At 46.1% G+C, this 17,257-nt stretch overlaps 1 protein-coding gene across 1 annotated transcript; it reads right to left on the bottom strand.

The window, feature by feature from the left end:
• Positions 1–509: 509 nt before the first annotated feature.
• On the bottom strand, positions 510–16,977 carry LOC140722266 (uncharacterized). Its single transcript, XM_073037068.1, has 3 exons — positions 16,898–16,977; positions 15,769–15,935; positions 510–5,689 (listed from the first exon to the last, which is right to left on the bottom strand). Exon 3 carries the CDS (start codon positions 5,294–5,296, stop codon positions 4,091–4,093), a length of 1,206 nt encoding a protein of 401 aa, XP_072893169.1. The 5' UTR covers positions 5,297–5,689; positions 15,769–15,935; positions 16,898–16,977; the 3' UTR covers positions 510–4,090.
• Positions 16,978–17,257: the final 280 nt, after the last annotated feature.

Genomic DNA, 17,257 nt, shown 5'->3' with positions numbered 1-17,257 from the left:
ATCCACAAGGACTGCGTTCCTTTTCAAGTGAATCAAATACCTCAGACTTTTTCCGAGCTCCATTACTAGGTTCAGTACCACGTGCATCCACATCTTGGACACACTCAAACGGGACATTTGCCTCTTCCAGGTTTTCAATACCCATACCCGGTCCAAATTCTAAATTCCCCTGATCCTCCCAGCTACTCTGTGGGCAACTCCCTTCCGGAGTAAACTCAACACCGCGGGCTGAAACAACCTCATCTGCCAACCCAGCAGTCTTCTTCAAGGCACCCTTTTCATCGAGGACTGCCCTCATTTCATTATTGGGAACACCTTTAGAATTTTCCACTTCTTCAAACAGTTCTGCCAAACCAGACAGATCATCCATGTCTAACCCTGGACCTTTTAACAGCTTTATCTGTTTCTCATCTTTATTTCGTGCCTTTAGAACTTTTCTCCTCGCTAAGGGAGGGTCTACCTCCTCTCCCTTACTCTCTTTCACTTTATTACTCTTAGTTTTACCACCCTCTAAACCCTCGTGGTACAGGGTCGGTAAAAACGTCTCGGCCAACTCGATATTGGCCGGATTTAAACTGCTCTCGTTCTCAGCTGCCTTTCGCGACATGCTGCGAGTGATCGCGCATGCGGGATAGATCTCGGAATCTAGGGGCGGAGTCTCCACCGGCTGTCTCGTCAGCTTCATTGCTGACCAAACCTTACCACCGGCTAAATCATTACCCAGAAGGACGTCCGCGTCAGTTCTCGGGAATTCTGATCGCACCCCCATTTCAACTGGTCCAGAGACTGGGTCACAATTCATAATGACCCTATGCAAGGGCACCGTTTCCGTCCCTTTTCCTATTCCTTTCACAGCTACCATTCCCGTCTTGCGACCAAAATCCAGTACCTGACTGCTAATCAATGACAGTTCAGCCCCCGTGTCTCTCCAGATTCGCACGGGAACTGGTGGGTCTCCCTCTCTCACAGACACGGTTCCGTTTGAATACAAGTCTCAGACCCTTCTCGTACCCTGTCTACCCGGGGCACTCTTGTCGATTTACTGATTACCACGGCACATCCAATAGGGACTGCTGCTTTCCCTTTTCCGTCTCCTTCCTCGGAGCCAAGCACCTAGATGCTATATGTCCACCCTTTCCACAATTAAAATAGGTCAAGCCAGGAAATCTCTGGCCGTCTTGCCTCTCCTCCCCAATCGTACCACTAGCTCCCGGCGGGACCTCTGCCTCAGCCAGCAGGCTTTCTCTATCGTTCCCACAATCTCTCTGGGAACTTTTATTCGAGGAAAACTTTGTCTTGTGGGTTAGGGCATATTCATCTGCGAACCTAGCAAATTCGGAGATGGACTTATTCAGCTTCTCATTCAAATACATCCAGATATCCTCCGAAACACCACTTTTAAATTCCTCAATCAGAATTAGCTCCCTGAGACGCCAAAAATCCTCTTCCACTATTTCTGTTGTACACCAACAATCCAAGAGCACACCCTTCTCATAGGCAAACTCGGTATACATCTGATTCCACCCTTCCTTTAAATTTCTGAACTTTTGTCTATACGCTTCAGGTACCAATTCGTAAGTCCGGAGAATGGCCGTTTTTACTTAGTCATAATCCTCCGCCTCTTCCTCCTCCACAGACAACGCCACATATGCCCTTTGTGCCTTCCCTTTTAACACACTTTGTAACAACGCCACCCACTGCTCTTTGGGCCACTTCTGATTCACTGCCACTTTTTCAAAAAGCAAGAAATAACTATCAACATCCATCTCCTCGAACGGAGGTACTAACCTGACTCCCGACTAACATTAAACCGCTCCTCTCGGTCTGACCCTTGAGCTCTTCACTCTTGCCTTTAACTTTTCCATATCCAAGTCATGTTGCCTCTTTCTCTGCCTCCTCATACTCTCTCTCCTTCTCGGCTCGCTCCTTTTCCTTTTCAGCTGCCTCCAGCTGTGTTAACTGAATTTCATGCTCTCTTTGCTTATCAGCTCTGTCCTGCTCTTTTTTCACCTCTAACCCCTTTAGCTGGAGCTCATGCTCCCGTTTCACCTCTAACTCCTTTAGCTGGAGTGCATGCTCCCTTTGTTTGTCAGCCCTTTCTTTCTCCTTCTCAACTCTGTCTTTCTCCTTCTCAGCTGCTTTAATTTAATTTCATGTTCCAACCTTAATTTCTCCAACTCTAACTGAGCCGTCCCACTAGCTGGTACCTTTTCAGGGATATTTTCCAATACCTCAGCTGCAAACACATTCTTCTCAATATAATATTAAGTTATGGCCCTTCACACCTCCCACTTTTTCATTGACAACCTCACCTCTGCGAGGTTTAGCCCCTTCGCCATATTTATCAAGTCCGAATTGGTGGCCGCCTCTAGCGCCTCCAAAGTCGGGTTTTCTATAAATTCATCCACGTCCATCTTTCCTGGTTTCCCGTCTGGCTACCCCTGTACCAGATCCAAGTTTGGACTAACAAGCCCGATTCACTGACCTCCCAATTTGGTCTCAAATCTCGAGACGAGAACCCCAAGTTGTTACGTACCCCTTAACTGGGTCACTTACCAGCAAAGATAGAGAGGTCCGTTAAGTCTGATGGTACTATTTTTAACAGTATTTATTGATAAAAATACACAAAAATAATATCAATGCAAACATACAGATAATATACGTTGTCAATCCTAAATCTAAAAGTGCGGGTATAATAATAATCAATAAGAAATAGCTCTATCTATGTCCAGGGGATTGTCCGATGTATTGTCTGATGGAAATATAAAAGTCACTCAAGTTCATGCAGGCTGCAGCCTTTTGTTGGAGTCAAGAGAGACAGATGTTTTAAACTTGCCTGCTTTCCTTTATATGATGTCGATCCTTTGAGAGTTCCGTTTTTGTAGTCGGTCCTTTAGCTAAGCCGTTCCGTGGAAAACTCGTCATCCGAGCAAGGATGGACACACATACAAGTCACCACCGGCAGTCGCTATTAAACGCTGTCACGGGATTTCTATCCTTTCTCCTGGTGCGTCTAAAGGGGTTGTTCCCCAGACCCTCTTTTATCCTTACTCATGGGGTCTCAGATATCAATCAGGTTGGGATGATGCAATCCCTCAACCAGCCCCCTCCGCTCATTCCCTGAGGCCTTCAAATAAATAGTACAGTACTCAATACACAATTCCGTCTCCAAGAGACAATGGCCATTTCCCGTGGCTTTGTATCGCTGAGGGGCCAGGACATTCCAAACCCCCTGTGGATTCTGCGCGTCTTTCTCTCATTTCCTGGGTTTCCTGACCTGAATTAATAGCGATCTTGCGATTCTGAAAAAGGAGGGGGCTACGTTGTACCCTTCAGCCCCTCAGAGTTGGGGCACAGGCGTTACAAAATATAACTCCCAAACTATTGAGCTCGGGGGAAACAAGGCTTAGAGTCTTGAGATGGTAAAGTATGGAAGTTCAGTTCATCCACGGAATAGGTGATGAGAGAGAGATATTTGTAATCCAGGGTAAATGTCGAGAGAAGGCAATTACGTCGAATTCCAAAGGTTCCATTGTGGTGAAACGAGAGAACAGTTGCTGTAGATTTTATGCTTCATCGTTTCAAATCCACATACGAATTATCACCGAAAGTGACTTGTCACAAGGGGTATCGCCTTCAAGTGAATTATCACACCACTCCCAGCCAAGCGTTAACACATAAGTAGTCTTCACAGGATACCCCAAATCCGATCCACACCTATGGATCAAATGAGGTGATAACCACACATTCGATGTATGGTGAATCGATACTTAACCCACCCTTGTGGGCATAGGAAAGCTCTAAACAGTGACCCTTGGCCACTAGTTCCCTGGTTTCGATCCTTCCATTTTTCCTACTTCATCTCCGTCTGACTCTGAGTGTCTGAGTCCTCGGTTAAAACTAAACAAGCTGTGAGCGATGTAAACAAGCTGCAAGCCCGACTGATTTGCCTTCTTAATCACTCTCTCTCTTAAAATGAATGTCCTCAGCAAGCAAAGGCAAGGAATTAATAAGAATGTGAACTGACTGGTGTGCCAGTAGTTGGGATGACTGAATGAATCCTTTCCAACATTCTGTGCAGGTGAATAGCTCAGAATGTGTGAACTGACTGGTGTCTCTGCAGGCTGGAGGACTGAGTGAATCCCTTCCCACAGACTGAGCAGATGAACGGCCACTCCCCAGTGTGAACTTGTTGATGTACCTTCAGTTTAGATGAGAAAGTGAATCCCTTCCCACAGACTGAGCAGGTGAATGGCCACTCCCCAGTGTGAACCACCTGATGTACCTTCAGTTGAGATGAGAAAGTGAATCCCTTCCCACAGTCTGAGCAGGTGAACGGCTTCTCCCCAGTGTGAACTCGCTGATGACTCTGTAGGGTGGATGACCGAGTGAATCCCTTCCCACAGACGGAGCAGGTGAATGGCCTCTCCCCAGTGTGAACTCGCTGATGACTCTTCAGGTGAAATGACTGAGTGAATCCCATCCCACAGACTGAGCAGGTGAACGGCTTCTCCCCAGTGTGAACTTTCTGGTGTCTCTGTAGGGTGGATGAATCAGTGAATCTCTTCCCACATTCTGAGCAGGTGAATGGCTTCTCCCCAGTGTGAACTCGCTGGTGTTTCTGGAGGCGGGATGACCGAGTAAATCCCTTCCCGCAGACTGAGCAGGTGAATGGCTTCTCCCCAGTGTGAACTCGCTGGTGTCTCTGTAGGTGGGATGACCGAGTAAATCCCTTCCTGCAGACTGAGCAGGTGAATGGCTTCTCCCCAGTGTGAACTCGCTGGTGTCTCACTAGTATCGATGCCAAAGTGAATCCCTTCCCACAGTCTGAGCAGGTAAACGGCCGCTCCCCGGTGTGAACTCGCTGGTGAGCCATTAGGTCACGTGACTGAGTGAATCCCTTCCCACAGCTTGAGCAGGTGAATGGCATCTCCCCAGTGTGAACATGCTGATGACTCAGCAGGTCAGATGACCGAGTGAATCCCTTCCCACAGACTGAGCAGGTGAACGGCCTCTCCCCAGTGTGAACTCTCTGATGTACCTTCAGTTGGGATGAAGAAGAGAATCCCTTCCCACAGTCTGAGCAGGTGAATGGCCTCTCCCCAGTGTGAACTCTCTGATGTACCTTCAGTTGGAATGAGGAAGAGAATCCCTTCCCACAGACTGAGCAGGTGAACGGCTTCTCCCCAGTGTGAACTTTCTGGTGTCTCTGTAGGGTGGATGACCGAGTGAATCTCATCCCACAGTCCGAGCAAGTGAACGGCCGCTCCCCGGTCTGAACTCGCTGGTGAGCCATCAGGTCAGATGACCGAGTGAATCCTTTCCCAGAAATTCAACAGATGACCAGCTTCTGACTGGTGTGTCCACAGGTGGGATGACAGACTAAATCCTTTCTTACACACAGAACAGGTGAATAACCTTGCCCGGTGTGAACTTGCTGATATACCTTCAGTTGAGATGACTGACTGAATCCATTCCCAATGTCTGAGCAGAAGAATGGGCTCTCCCCTGTGTAAAATGACGGGTGTGCCAGTTGGTCAAATGACTGAGTGAATCCTGCCCCATAGTCTGATCAGGTAGGATGGTCGATTGAACCCCTTGCTTCACTTCTTAAATATCTAGACAGAGACAGCAAAACTGGTGTGCCATGTCTGAGCTTCCGGGAGACAGATTCCTTCTCGTTTTTAACCTGTAAAAAGATTTACAAAATCCATCACTGGGTGTAGGACAACACTTCGGATGAGATTACTTGAGTTGCCAAGGTCTGATCCAGCATCACACTGTTACAGTGAGGTTCCACCCAAGTTGGACAGAGAAATCATCTTCTAACTGGGCACAGTGCTGGTATCTGGAATAACCATCAATTCCCTGATGCTCTTCTTGTTTCTATAGGAATGGGGCATTTCTGCGGTCTCCAATTTGTGCCTTGGCTCAGTTTGGCTCCCTCCATTGGTATTATTCCCTGTTCCTGCTGAGCTGCATGGGTGCCTGGCCACACACTAACTGAAAAATTCTCACACAAATAGTCTTTCTTGACGTGCAGCTGGGATTTTCTTATATGTATTATTAACTTAAAGTGCCACAGTTGTAAAGCCTTATAAAAATTTCTTGCTGAGATGAATGGTTGGTCCGCACAGCTGTTAAAGGCTCTTGCAGAAAAGTACCAACAAAGAAACAGGCCCTTTGGGCTATCTAGCTTGTGCTAAACTATTTAAACTCCCCACTCCCACACCCCTACCATTCAGGTACGTACACAAAACTCCTTAAATGTTGAAATCCAGCTCGCATTCACCATTTGTGTTGGCTGCTCATTCCGCACCCAGATGACCATCTGTGTGAAGAAGTTTCCCCTCATGTTCCCCTTAACATTTCACCTTTCACCCTTAACCCATGGCCTCTGGTTGTAGCTCCACACCATCTCCGTGGTAAAAGTCAGCTTGCATTTTATCTATGCCCCTCTATCACAATCAAATCTCCCCTCAATCTTCTACATTCCAAGAAATAAAGTCCTAACCTGTTCAATTTTTCCTCGTAACCCAAGTCCTCCAGACCTGGCAAAATCCTTGTGAATTTTCTCTGAACTCTCGGAACCTCTTTTACAACTTTCATCTATCTACAGTTGTCAGTGCTTTGGTTCATGAAGGCCAATGGGCTGAAATCTTTCTTTCCATCTCTATCTAACTGTGATACCACTTTTAGTGAATTACAGACTTGTATTCCCAGGTCCCTTTCCTCTACAACACTCCTCAGTGCCCAACCAGTCACTGTGTAAGTACTACCCTGGTAGGTCCTACCAAAGTGCAACACCTCACACTTGTCTGCATTAAATTTCATTTTCCATTTCTCAAACCATTTTTCCAGCTGGTCCAGATCTATAAGCCATGATAGTCTTCCTCGCTGTCCACTACACCCCAATCTTGGTGTCATCCACAAATTTACTGATCCAGTTAACCACACTATCATCCAGATTACTGATATAGATGACAAACAACAACAGATCAAGCACTGATGCCTATGGCACACAACTAGTCACAGGCCTCCAGTCAGAGAGCCAACCATCTGCTACCACACTCTGGCTTCTCCCAAAGCCAGTATCTCGTCCAATTTACTATCTCATCTTGAATGCTGAGTGACTGAACCTTCTTGACCAACCTCCCATATGAGACATTGTCAAGTGCCTTGCCTTCATCCACTTTCCTGATAACTTCCTCGAGAGACTCTATAAGATTGGTGAGCCATGAACTACCAAGCACAAAGCCATGTTGTCTATCCTTAATCAATTCACATCTATCCAAATACTTATATATCCGGTTCCTGCACATAAGTTCCAATAACTTTCCCCCTACTGATGTCAAGCACACCAATGTACAATTTCTTAGTTTATTTTTAGAGCCTTTCTTGAACAGCGGACAACGTTGGTTGTCCTCCAATCCTCCAGTTCCTCACCTGTCACTAAGGATGATTTAAATACCTGTGCTTGGGCCCCGACAACTTCTGCACTTGTCTTCCAAAGGGTCCGAGGGAACAATTTGTCAGGCCCTGGGGATTTATCCATGGCAATTTGCCTTCAGACGGCAAACACTTCCACCTCTGTAATCTGTACAGTGTCCATGAAGATGATGCTGCTTTGCCTCACTTCTATAGACTCTGTGTCCACCTCCTGAGTAAATACGAATGCAGAAAAAATCTCCCCCATCCATTTTGTCTCCTCATACGGATTACCATTCTGATTTTGCAAAGGATTAATTTTTTCCCTTGAAATCTTTTTGCACTTAACATATCTGCAGAATCCATGAGGATTCTCCTTCACCTTGTCTGCTGGGGCAACCTCATGCCTTCTTTCATCGGTGTTCACTTGAATTTCCTGTATCTCATAAGTAGCCCATTTGTTCCTATCTGCCTGTATGCACCTCCTTTTTATTGATCTGGGAGATGAAAACCAAAGGGGTGATAGAGCTGCATGGTGGGGGGTAGGGGTAAGGGGGGTTAAACTAATGTCTCAGGGGGAATGGATGCCTGAATAACAGAACAGATAGTGGAGGTGTTGTGGAGACAGGTGTTGTTCAGACCTCAGACAAGGTCAGGAATGAAAAACGTTGAGCATGGTGCAGTGAATGTGCTGAGCCCTGTATATCTCAATGCAAGGAGCGTGATAGGAAAGGTGGATGTGTTCAGGGAATGGATCAACACCTGGAATTATGACACTAGGATCTGGCAACTGTGGTTTGGGACAGGCTGCTTTATGGCAAAGGTGTGCTTGGTAAGTGGGAGGCCTTCAAAGCGAAATTTTGAAAGTACAAAGCGGGTATGTGCTTGTCAGAATAAAAGGTAAAGATAGAAACTGCAGGGAACCTTGGATTTCAAGAGATATTGAGACCCTGGTGAAGCACAAAATGGAGTTTCATAACAGGGATAGGCAGGCAGGTTCTTATGAAGTATAAAATATACAAGAGAACACATGAGATAAATCAGGATGGCTAAAAGCAGGCATGAGGTTGCCATTGCAGAAAAGATTAATCATCAGGGATTCCAGAGATAGATTAAGAGCAAAAGGATTTTAAGGCACAAAGTTGGTTCTCTGTAAGACCAGAATGGCAATCCACGTATGGAACCAAAGCAGATGGGAGAGATCTGAAATATGTTTTCATCTCTATTTACTCAGGAGATGGACAAAGGTTCTATTGAAGTGTGAAAAAGCCACATTAAAATCGTGGACCCTGTACAGATCAAAGAAGAGATGTTATTTCACTGTTCAATATAGATCATTAAGCATAGAAATCTACATCATATTCCAGGCCATTCAGCCTATAATGTTGTGCCAACCACGTAACTTACTCCAGAATGTGCCTAGAATTTCCCTAGCACATAGCCCTCTATTTCTCTAAGCTCCATGTGCCTATGTAAGAGGCTGTTAAAAAACCCTATTGTATCTGCCTCAACCACCACTGCTGGCAGTGGATTGCACACACACACTATTTTCTAGGTAAAAAAACTTACCCTTGCCAACCCCTTGGTAACTATTTCCAAGCACCTTAAAACTATGCCCCCTCGTGTTAGCCATTTCAACCTTGGGGGTAAAACCTCTGGCTATCCACGCGATCAATGCCCCTCATCACTTTATAGCACTTCATGCCTTGTGCAGGAAGGCACAGAGTCGACTGTACTTCCTTAGAAGGTTGGCGTCATTCAATGTCTGCAGTGAGATGCTGAAGATGTTCTATAGGTCAGTTGTTGAGAGCGCCCTCTTCTTTGTGGTGGCGTGTTGGGGAGGAAGCATTAAGAAAAGGGACGCCTCACGTCTTAATAAGCTGGTAAGGAAGGCGGGCTCTGTCGTGGGCAAAGTACTGGAGAGTTTAACATCGGTAGCTGAGGGAAGGGCGCTGAGTAGGCTACGGTCAATTATGGAAAACCCTGAACATCCTCTACATAGCACCATCCAGAGACAGAGAAGCAGTTTCAGCGACAGGTTACTATCGATGCAATGCTCCTCAGACAGGATGAAGAGGTCAATACTCCCCAATGCCATTAGGCTTTACAATTCAACTGCCAGGACTTAAGAACTTTTTTTTAAAGCTATTATTAATGCTTTTTGAGTTAGTGATTTAGATGCATATCATATTATTACTGAGTTAAGTATTGTATGTAATTAGTTTTTGCTACAACAAGTGTATGGGACATTGGAAAAAAGGTTGAATTTCCCCATGGGGATGAATAAAGTATCTATCTATCTACTTATCTATCTAAAAAAGGGTCTAAACATCAGAAAGTAAATTATACATTGCTTTCAGGAGCTGCTAGAATTATGAGGGTATAGATAGGGTAAATGCAGCAGCTTTTTCCACTGAGGTTGGGTGGGAAGACAACCAGAGTTCATGGGTAAGTGGGGAAGGTGAAAATTTAACGGGAACATTTGGGAAAGCTCTTTAATGAAATGGTCGTGAGAGTGTGGAATGAGATGCCAGTAAAAGTGGTGAATATAAGCCCAGTTTCAACAATAAGAGAAGTTTGATAGATACCTGAATGGTAGGGGCATGAAGGGTGATTGACCAAGTGCAAGTAGTTGCATTAGACAGCTTAAATGTGTTCTCAGCATTGACCAGGTGGGCTAAACAGCCTGTTTCTGTACTGAACTTCTCCATGTTTCTATGACAGAGAAGCTGGCCAAACTTGTAAGGGGAAAGGTAGGAGTGACAACGGAGCAGCAATGGCTGGAGTTTCTGGGAGCAATTCGGGAGCTGAGTGATCGATACATCCTAACGAAGTGGAAGCATTGGAAAGGCAGAATGACACAACCATGGCTGAAATGAGAAGCCAAAACAAACATAAAGACCAAAGAGAGAGCAAACAAAAGAGCAAAACCTATTGGGAAGCTTTTAGAAACCAACAGAAGATGACAAAAAAAAAGTCAGATGAGCTTGCATGGATTTATGATTTGTAGTCATTAATGAGTCTTGGTAGCACCCAACTGTCTGAGGCATTCAGAAGAATAAAATATCCGGGGCCTCAATATCTCTTGAAAACCAAGGTTCCCTGCACCAGGTACCTTTCAACTTTTATTTTGACAGGCACATACAAACTCAACACCCTCAAAATTTCACTTCTGAAGGCCTCACACTTACCAAGTACTCCTTGGCCAGAAAACAGCCAGTCGCAAACCACACTTGTCAGATCCTTTCTGGTACCATCAAAATTGACCTTTCTCCAATTTAGAATATCAATCCATGGCCCAGACCTCTCTTTTTCCATATTTACTTTTGAATCGCATGGCATTATGATCACTAATTTCTGTCATCAGCCCTGGATCATTTCCTAACAGCTTATTGCACACTTCTATGTCGGGATTCCTACGCACTGATTAAGGGCACATTTGACAAACTTTACCCCATTTAGTCCTTTTACATTATGGGAGTCCTAGTCAATATATGGAAAGTTAAAATCACTTACTGCATCAAGCTTTGTTTCTTGGCATGGTCTGCGATCTCTCTAAAAATTTGTTCCTCTAAATCCCTCAGACTACTGGGTGCAACAAAGTCCCAATAATGGCTACAATATCGTAATTCCCTGCCCTGAGCTCATTTGGCTTTCCTACGATGCTTCTTGAATTGTGATATACACAGCTCAGCACATTCATCACACCATGCTCAGCCATTTGATTGCTGACTCCATCTGAGGTCTGAACAACTTCTGACCAAGCCTGTAAAGATGGGAATCTGTCCCCCCAGTTTAACTCCCTACTGCTCCAATACTTACCAACTAAATTAGCCAACATGATTAAAACAAATAATATGGATTGGCCTAACAATGACCAAAATCGAATGTGACAAGCTTTGACATATTGTTGGGACCTGACTTTCAAATCCCAATCAACCCTGAAGGGAACTAATATTAAAGATGAAGATGTTCAGTGGGAAGAAGGATGCAAAGAGGGCGATATCTGGGGATCAGAGATGGGAACAAAAACCTACCAAGGGACAGGTGAGGACAACAACCCGTTTTCAAATTAACAAGCAAGGATGCTTCCTGCCGTGAGTACCACCCCTCAGGAAGAGCCCGACGGAACATTGCAAGTTGCTGGAATTCCAATTCCGTTTATGATTGATATGCCGGCAACCACAACCACTCTCAATCAGGAAATTATATCGGAAAATGGATTCCAGCTATCAAACACTACAATCACTCTGTCTGGGTTCGAAGGCACAGAACGCACGTATCCACATACACAGCCACTACAGGTGCAATTCCAGGGGGATTGAGAAGCCAGTATTACGCACCCCTCTAGGGACAAAGTTCCCAGTCACATTAGAGAGGTTAAAGGAAGAGAGAACAGTGCATTACTGGCCGAAGTTCCGGATTTCCTTTGGCGACAGACAGGACAGGTGGTTCCCCATACCACCGTGAGGGTTTGCCTTGGGTTCAAGCCAAAGAGCCTAGGGTTCCTTGCCTACACCCTGATGAAACAAGCCTCCAGCACCAAGGGAGGCTGGCCAGACTTGGCCGCATGCCAACTCTGATACTGGAAGGACTCACGTGAAGACAGGACATCTGGTAAGACACTCTTTTAATATTGACCGAACCCAAGAGGCTGTACCCCATCTCTGGGCAACTTCAGGCCATGAAATTGGCCTTGCTTGTTACTTTCTAAAACTGCTCCCCGCCTGGATCACCATGAAAGAAGGACAGACATTCCCATCCACTCTGCAATATCCCCTCAAGCCCGAGGCAATGTTTTATGAGAATGGAAGCCCTTTTGTGGATCCAGCAGGGAAACAATATTCTGGCGATGCGATAGTAACGGACAGTGAAGTAACTGAGCAGGCCTCTTTTGAAGCAGCTGTCTCGTCCAGAAGGCTGAGCTGTTTGCTCTGACTTGTGCCTGTATCCTAGCAACAGACTAAAATGCGGACGTTTACACAGACTCCCGTTATGCATTTGGAGTTGTACATGACTACCGGGCTCTCTGGGAACATGGGGATTCCTGACTTGCTCTGGCCACCCCATTAGTAATGCCTCCTTTGTAAACAACTTACTCACCGCTCAACAGCTACCTCGAGTTTTGGCTATTATTAAATGTGCGGCCCACACCCGCATGGCTAACCAGGTCACTAAACTCAATGCTTCAGCAGATTAGACAGCGAAAAGTGCGGCACAATCCTTGATAGTTGTAGTCTCCTCGGGTTCCCATCAAGCAATCCTCCATGACTCAAGCAGAACGAGTTTGCCACACATGTGGGAGGTACGTACTTTTCAGGGGGACGCCTCTGAGGAGGAGTGCAAGCTGTAGTTCCAGATGGGGTGCCAGAAAGACCCCGACCGGGGTTTTTGGATCACCCCAGCGGGACAGGTTTGTGTTCCTACACAGTTTTTACCTATATTGGTCAATTATGCACACACCTGGAAAAGGAGGGAATGGTTGTTAACCTGCACCCTGCACACCGGGTACGACTCCCTTGACCATTTTCGTGTCTACAAGTTGATGTTACTGAATTGCATAGAGTACATTGCTATAGATACTGCTTAGTTATTATAGATGCATTTAATAGATGGATTGAAGCTATTCCAACTACCAATAATACTGTTATTACTGTTGTGAAGGTATTATTACGGGATATAATTCCCAGGTACAGCCTGCCAGAGATGCTGAGCTCTGACAATGGCCCACACTTTGTGGCAAAAGCAAGCGAAGGGGTGTGTAACAAACTAGCTATCAAGCAACAATTCCATTGTGTACACCACCCACGGGCCGCTGGCTTAGTGGAAAGTGTCAATGGCACTCTGAAGAGTAAATTGGCCAAACTAACAGCGGAGACTGGACTCACTCGGTTGAAGGTCGTATTGCTAGCCTATTCTACATGAGGGTTACCCCACAGGGGAAAAGAGGGCTGTCACCAGCTGAAATCATGTATTGATGGCACATGAGGACACCCTGGGGACTTGTGTACCATTGCTCCCAGAAAGTCTACCAGCAAAATTGGATTTGCATACCCTAGGGGAAGTGATGGGGAAATATATATGCCAGCCAACCAAAATTCTCCAAGCATTACATTCACAGGTACGACAGGCTTACAAGGAAGAGAACCACCCCACAGAGAGGAGTGACTATCCCAGCCTAGAACCTGGGAATTTTGTCCTGACCAAGAACTGGGATTGAGGGAAACTCAGACCTTGGTGGAGAGGACCATATTAGGTGTTACTGACCACTCCCACGGCTCTGAGACTGAAGGGGCAATCTCGGTGGATACATCGAACAGACTACAAACGTGTTACTGAAGTAACTGAGTAGAAGGACTCTCTCAAACGAAAGGAAAAAGTATTGGTTGATAGTGGTGTGACAAACCTCTAGGTTTCTTGCCATGGACTGTCATTTTAAGAGAGAGTGCCTGAGTGACGTCAGCCGCTGGCTTTCTCGGCTCCTGTTTGATTCTTACTGAGAGAGAGGGAGGGGTGGAACTATTTGCTTACACTTGCTCACAGCTTGTGTTTACATAGCTCACAGTTTGCTTTATTTAAGCAAGGACAGTCAGAGACAGACAGTCAGATGGAGAGAAAGAAAGAAGATGGAAGGTTCGAAACAAAGGACCTAGTGGCCGAAGTTCGGTGTTTGAACTCTCCTGTGCCCACAAGGGTGGGTTGATTATTGATCCAGCAAATACCTGGAAAATACCTGAGGAGGAAGGTAAAGTTGCGCGAGCGCGGGCTTTAAAAAGTGACCCACTTTCAGGAGCGGGCAGTGTCGATGCGGGCAGCGGAGTGCGCAGGAGCAGAGTGCTGGGTTTTGGCTCAGCGGGCTTCGGCGCAAGAGGACTTTGGCAAGAAGCCTGCTCTTCATTTATTCTGACTAATCTGGGATCAGGTAATGGGGGAGACGGTTCGAGCAGTGGTGTGCTCCGTATGCAGTATGTGGGAGGTCAGGGTCAACACAGTTGTCCCTGATGACCACACCTGCAATAGGTACATCCAGCTGCAGCTCCTATCAGATCGAGTTAGGGAATTGGAGCAGGAGCTGGATGAACTACGGATCATTCGGGAGGCAGAGGCAGAGATAGATAAGAGTTATCGGGAGGCAGTCACACCGAAAGGACAGGAGGTAGGCAAATGGGTGACAGTCAAGAGAGGCAGGGGGAGCAGACAGAGAGTGAAGAGCACCCCAGTGGCCATTCCCATCAGAAATAAGTATACCGTTTTGGATACTGTTGGTGGGGATGTCCTACCAGGAACAAGCTGCAGTGGTCCTGTCTCTGGCACTGAGGTTGGACCCGCGACTAGGAAGGGGAGGAGGGAAGAGAAGAGAGCAGTAATGATAGGGGATTCTATAGTCAGGGGGGTGGACAGGAGATTTTGTGGGGAAGATCGGGAGTCTCGGATGGTATGTTGCTTCCCTGGTGCCGGTGCCCGAGACATCTCAGATCGGGTACAGGTTGTTCAGTGGATTTCTGTTACTTGGGCCTTTGTTTCTGTCAGGGACCCTGCAGTATTGTGGCCAGCTCCTCAAGTGCTGTAGCCAAATTGATTATCTCTGGTGGATTCCTGGCTACTCCAAAGGAGAGAAATGCTGTACACGGTTGCTTTCAAAAATTACTGCTTTGTTGATCATGTAATGATCAAAAGGAGGGAGTGGTAAAGTATGTAAAAGGGTTAACACTTCCTTAAACAATAGCCGCCTGTTCTTCTGAAAGAAATTGCTGATGATCAGCCAATGTACTAAGCCATGCTGAGGCATATTTCTTCTTGAGGGTAGCTAGCTAGGGTTTCTGGATGTTTATCTGAATTGTGCTCTCATGCATAGAGATAGGACAGCTTCAGTCTGTTCTTTGTGTGTAAGCCATTATGACTATTTTGTAATTTATCTTAAGGGGCTGTAATATAGCAAATAACTTTGGCTCCAGCCTGCCTTGTGTGGTGGGTATCTGGACAGATATATCTGTGGTGTAAGGGGAATTGTTAATCAGTTTGTGGAATGGGCGGGAACAGTCATAGACTGTTCCTGTTTGAGCGACTAACTGAGTAAGCCCCGGGCGCTTGGAATAAAGAGTTTGTATTTATATGGTCTCTGAGTGACTTTTTCCAGATTCGACTTCCACAGAATGGGAGAGGTTTTAAAGGGCTGGGCTGCTGGAAGCACATTACCAGACCTGGAGTGATTGCAACTGGATCTGACAGAGGCATAACTGGTTCTTCTGGGCACATTCAGTCTCACTCCAACTATTTCCTACCTTCCTTTTACAGGTATGTAATGTCTAAAGGACCAGTGTTTCAGTAAATGAGACTCACCAAACTTTCTCCTGACTGAATCACTGGATTCTCTGAGTCAGATGGGTTCTCTCCAGTTGATGCTCTCAATCCTCGGGCAGGTTCACTTGTTGATGTTCCACTGTCTTCAGTTGTGGTTTGCTTCCAGTTGGGTTTTTCTTCCAATAAATCTCTCACCGCAGGTCTAACTTTAACATGAAAGATAATGAAGCACATTGACAATAGAAAGGAGAACCAAACATTTCTGCTTAATGTTACTAAGAGCAAAACTCACTGAAATTTAAATGTTGAAGGCAGATATAATGATCTCAGTGAACAATCTTTTATTGTCCCTCACACGTCACAAAACGATATGGGATAAGAAGGAGCCATCATTCAGTTATGGTCAGACATAAGACACAGATACAGAATTAGGTGATTCGATCAATCTGGTCTGCCCCACCACTCAACCATGGCTGATTTTTTATTCCAACACCATATTCCTGCCTTCCTCCAGTAACCCTGAAGCGACTTAGCAATCATCAATATATTCTCTGCCATAAACATACTCAAATGGCAGCCTCAACCACCCTCTGCGGCAACAAATTCCACAGATCAGACATCCTTTGGCTGAAGAAATTTTCTCACCTCAATTTTAAAGGGAAGCATCTTTATTCTGAGACAGTGCTGTCAGATCACAGACTCTCCGTCTAATGGAAACATCCTCTCCATGTCCACTGTATCCTGGCTTTTCAGCATTCGGTAGGTTTACTTAACCATACATCCCTCCACCACCCCCTCCGTCCCTCTGAACTCCATTGAGCACAGGTCCAGAACCATCAAATACTCCTCATACATAAAGCCGATCATTCCTGAGATTATTCTTGTAAACCTTGTTAGCAACACACCACGTGATCGTCTGTCACAAAGCGGGGGGCGGGGCAGATCTGCGGCGCACAGCCTCACGTGACCTGTTGGCGGGACGTCCGTTTCAATTCTGCGGAAATAGGCAGCCTGGGCTCCTGGATTGGATCGCTCAATGCAGATTCAGTGAAGTCAATACATTTCTGACGAGCCCAGATAACTGGGTACTAAATGAGTAATTGGCCCTCATTTCGGGGCTCAAGGCCAACATCGGATCTCCCCGCTCGGGATCGGTCTCAATACTCACCGATGGGAAAGTGATATGTTCGGCCCGCAGACAGTGATCCCGAATCCGCAGAACGCAACCCGCCTGTAGACTGTGAGCATGCGCAAAGTGATTGGTGCATCATCCGGAGGGCGGGGCCTCGGAAGCGACGCACAGATGCTGCCAATCTGTGGTTAAATGGGAGGGGAAAATAGGATCACCTGACTCCTCCTTTCCCCCCCCCCCCCCCCCACGGTCAGTGACTCCAGCTATCCATTACTCTGTGGAAAGAAGCAAACTTGCCATTCACATCTCCTCTCACCCTAAATGTATTAGCCATTTCACCCCCAGGAAAAATATATCGTCTGTCCACTCTATTTATTCCTCTCGTAATCTTACAAA

Source organism: Hemitrygon akajei, unplaced genomic scaffold (genome assembly GCF_048418815.1).
Source record: "Hemitrygon akajei unplaced genomic scaffold, sHemAka1.3 Scf000073, whole genome shotgun sequence".
Classification (NCBI taxonomy): Eukaryota; Metazoa; Chordata; class Chondrichthyes; order Myliobatiformes; family Dasyatidae; genus Hemitrygon; species Hemitrygon akajei.
Note: the sequence above shows the minus strand (reverse complement) of the source record. Positions and strands in the feature narration are given on the sequence as shown.

Coding starts and splice junctions, on each gene's coding strand:
- LOC140722266 (XM_073037068.1), bottom strand. CDS start 5,296: ATGGCTCACCAGCGAGTTCAGACCGGGGAGCGGCCGTTCACTTGCTCG.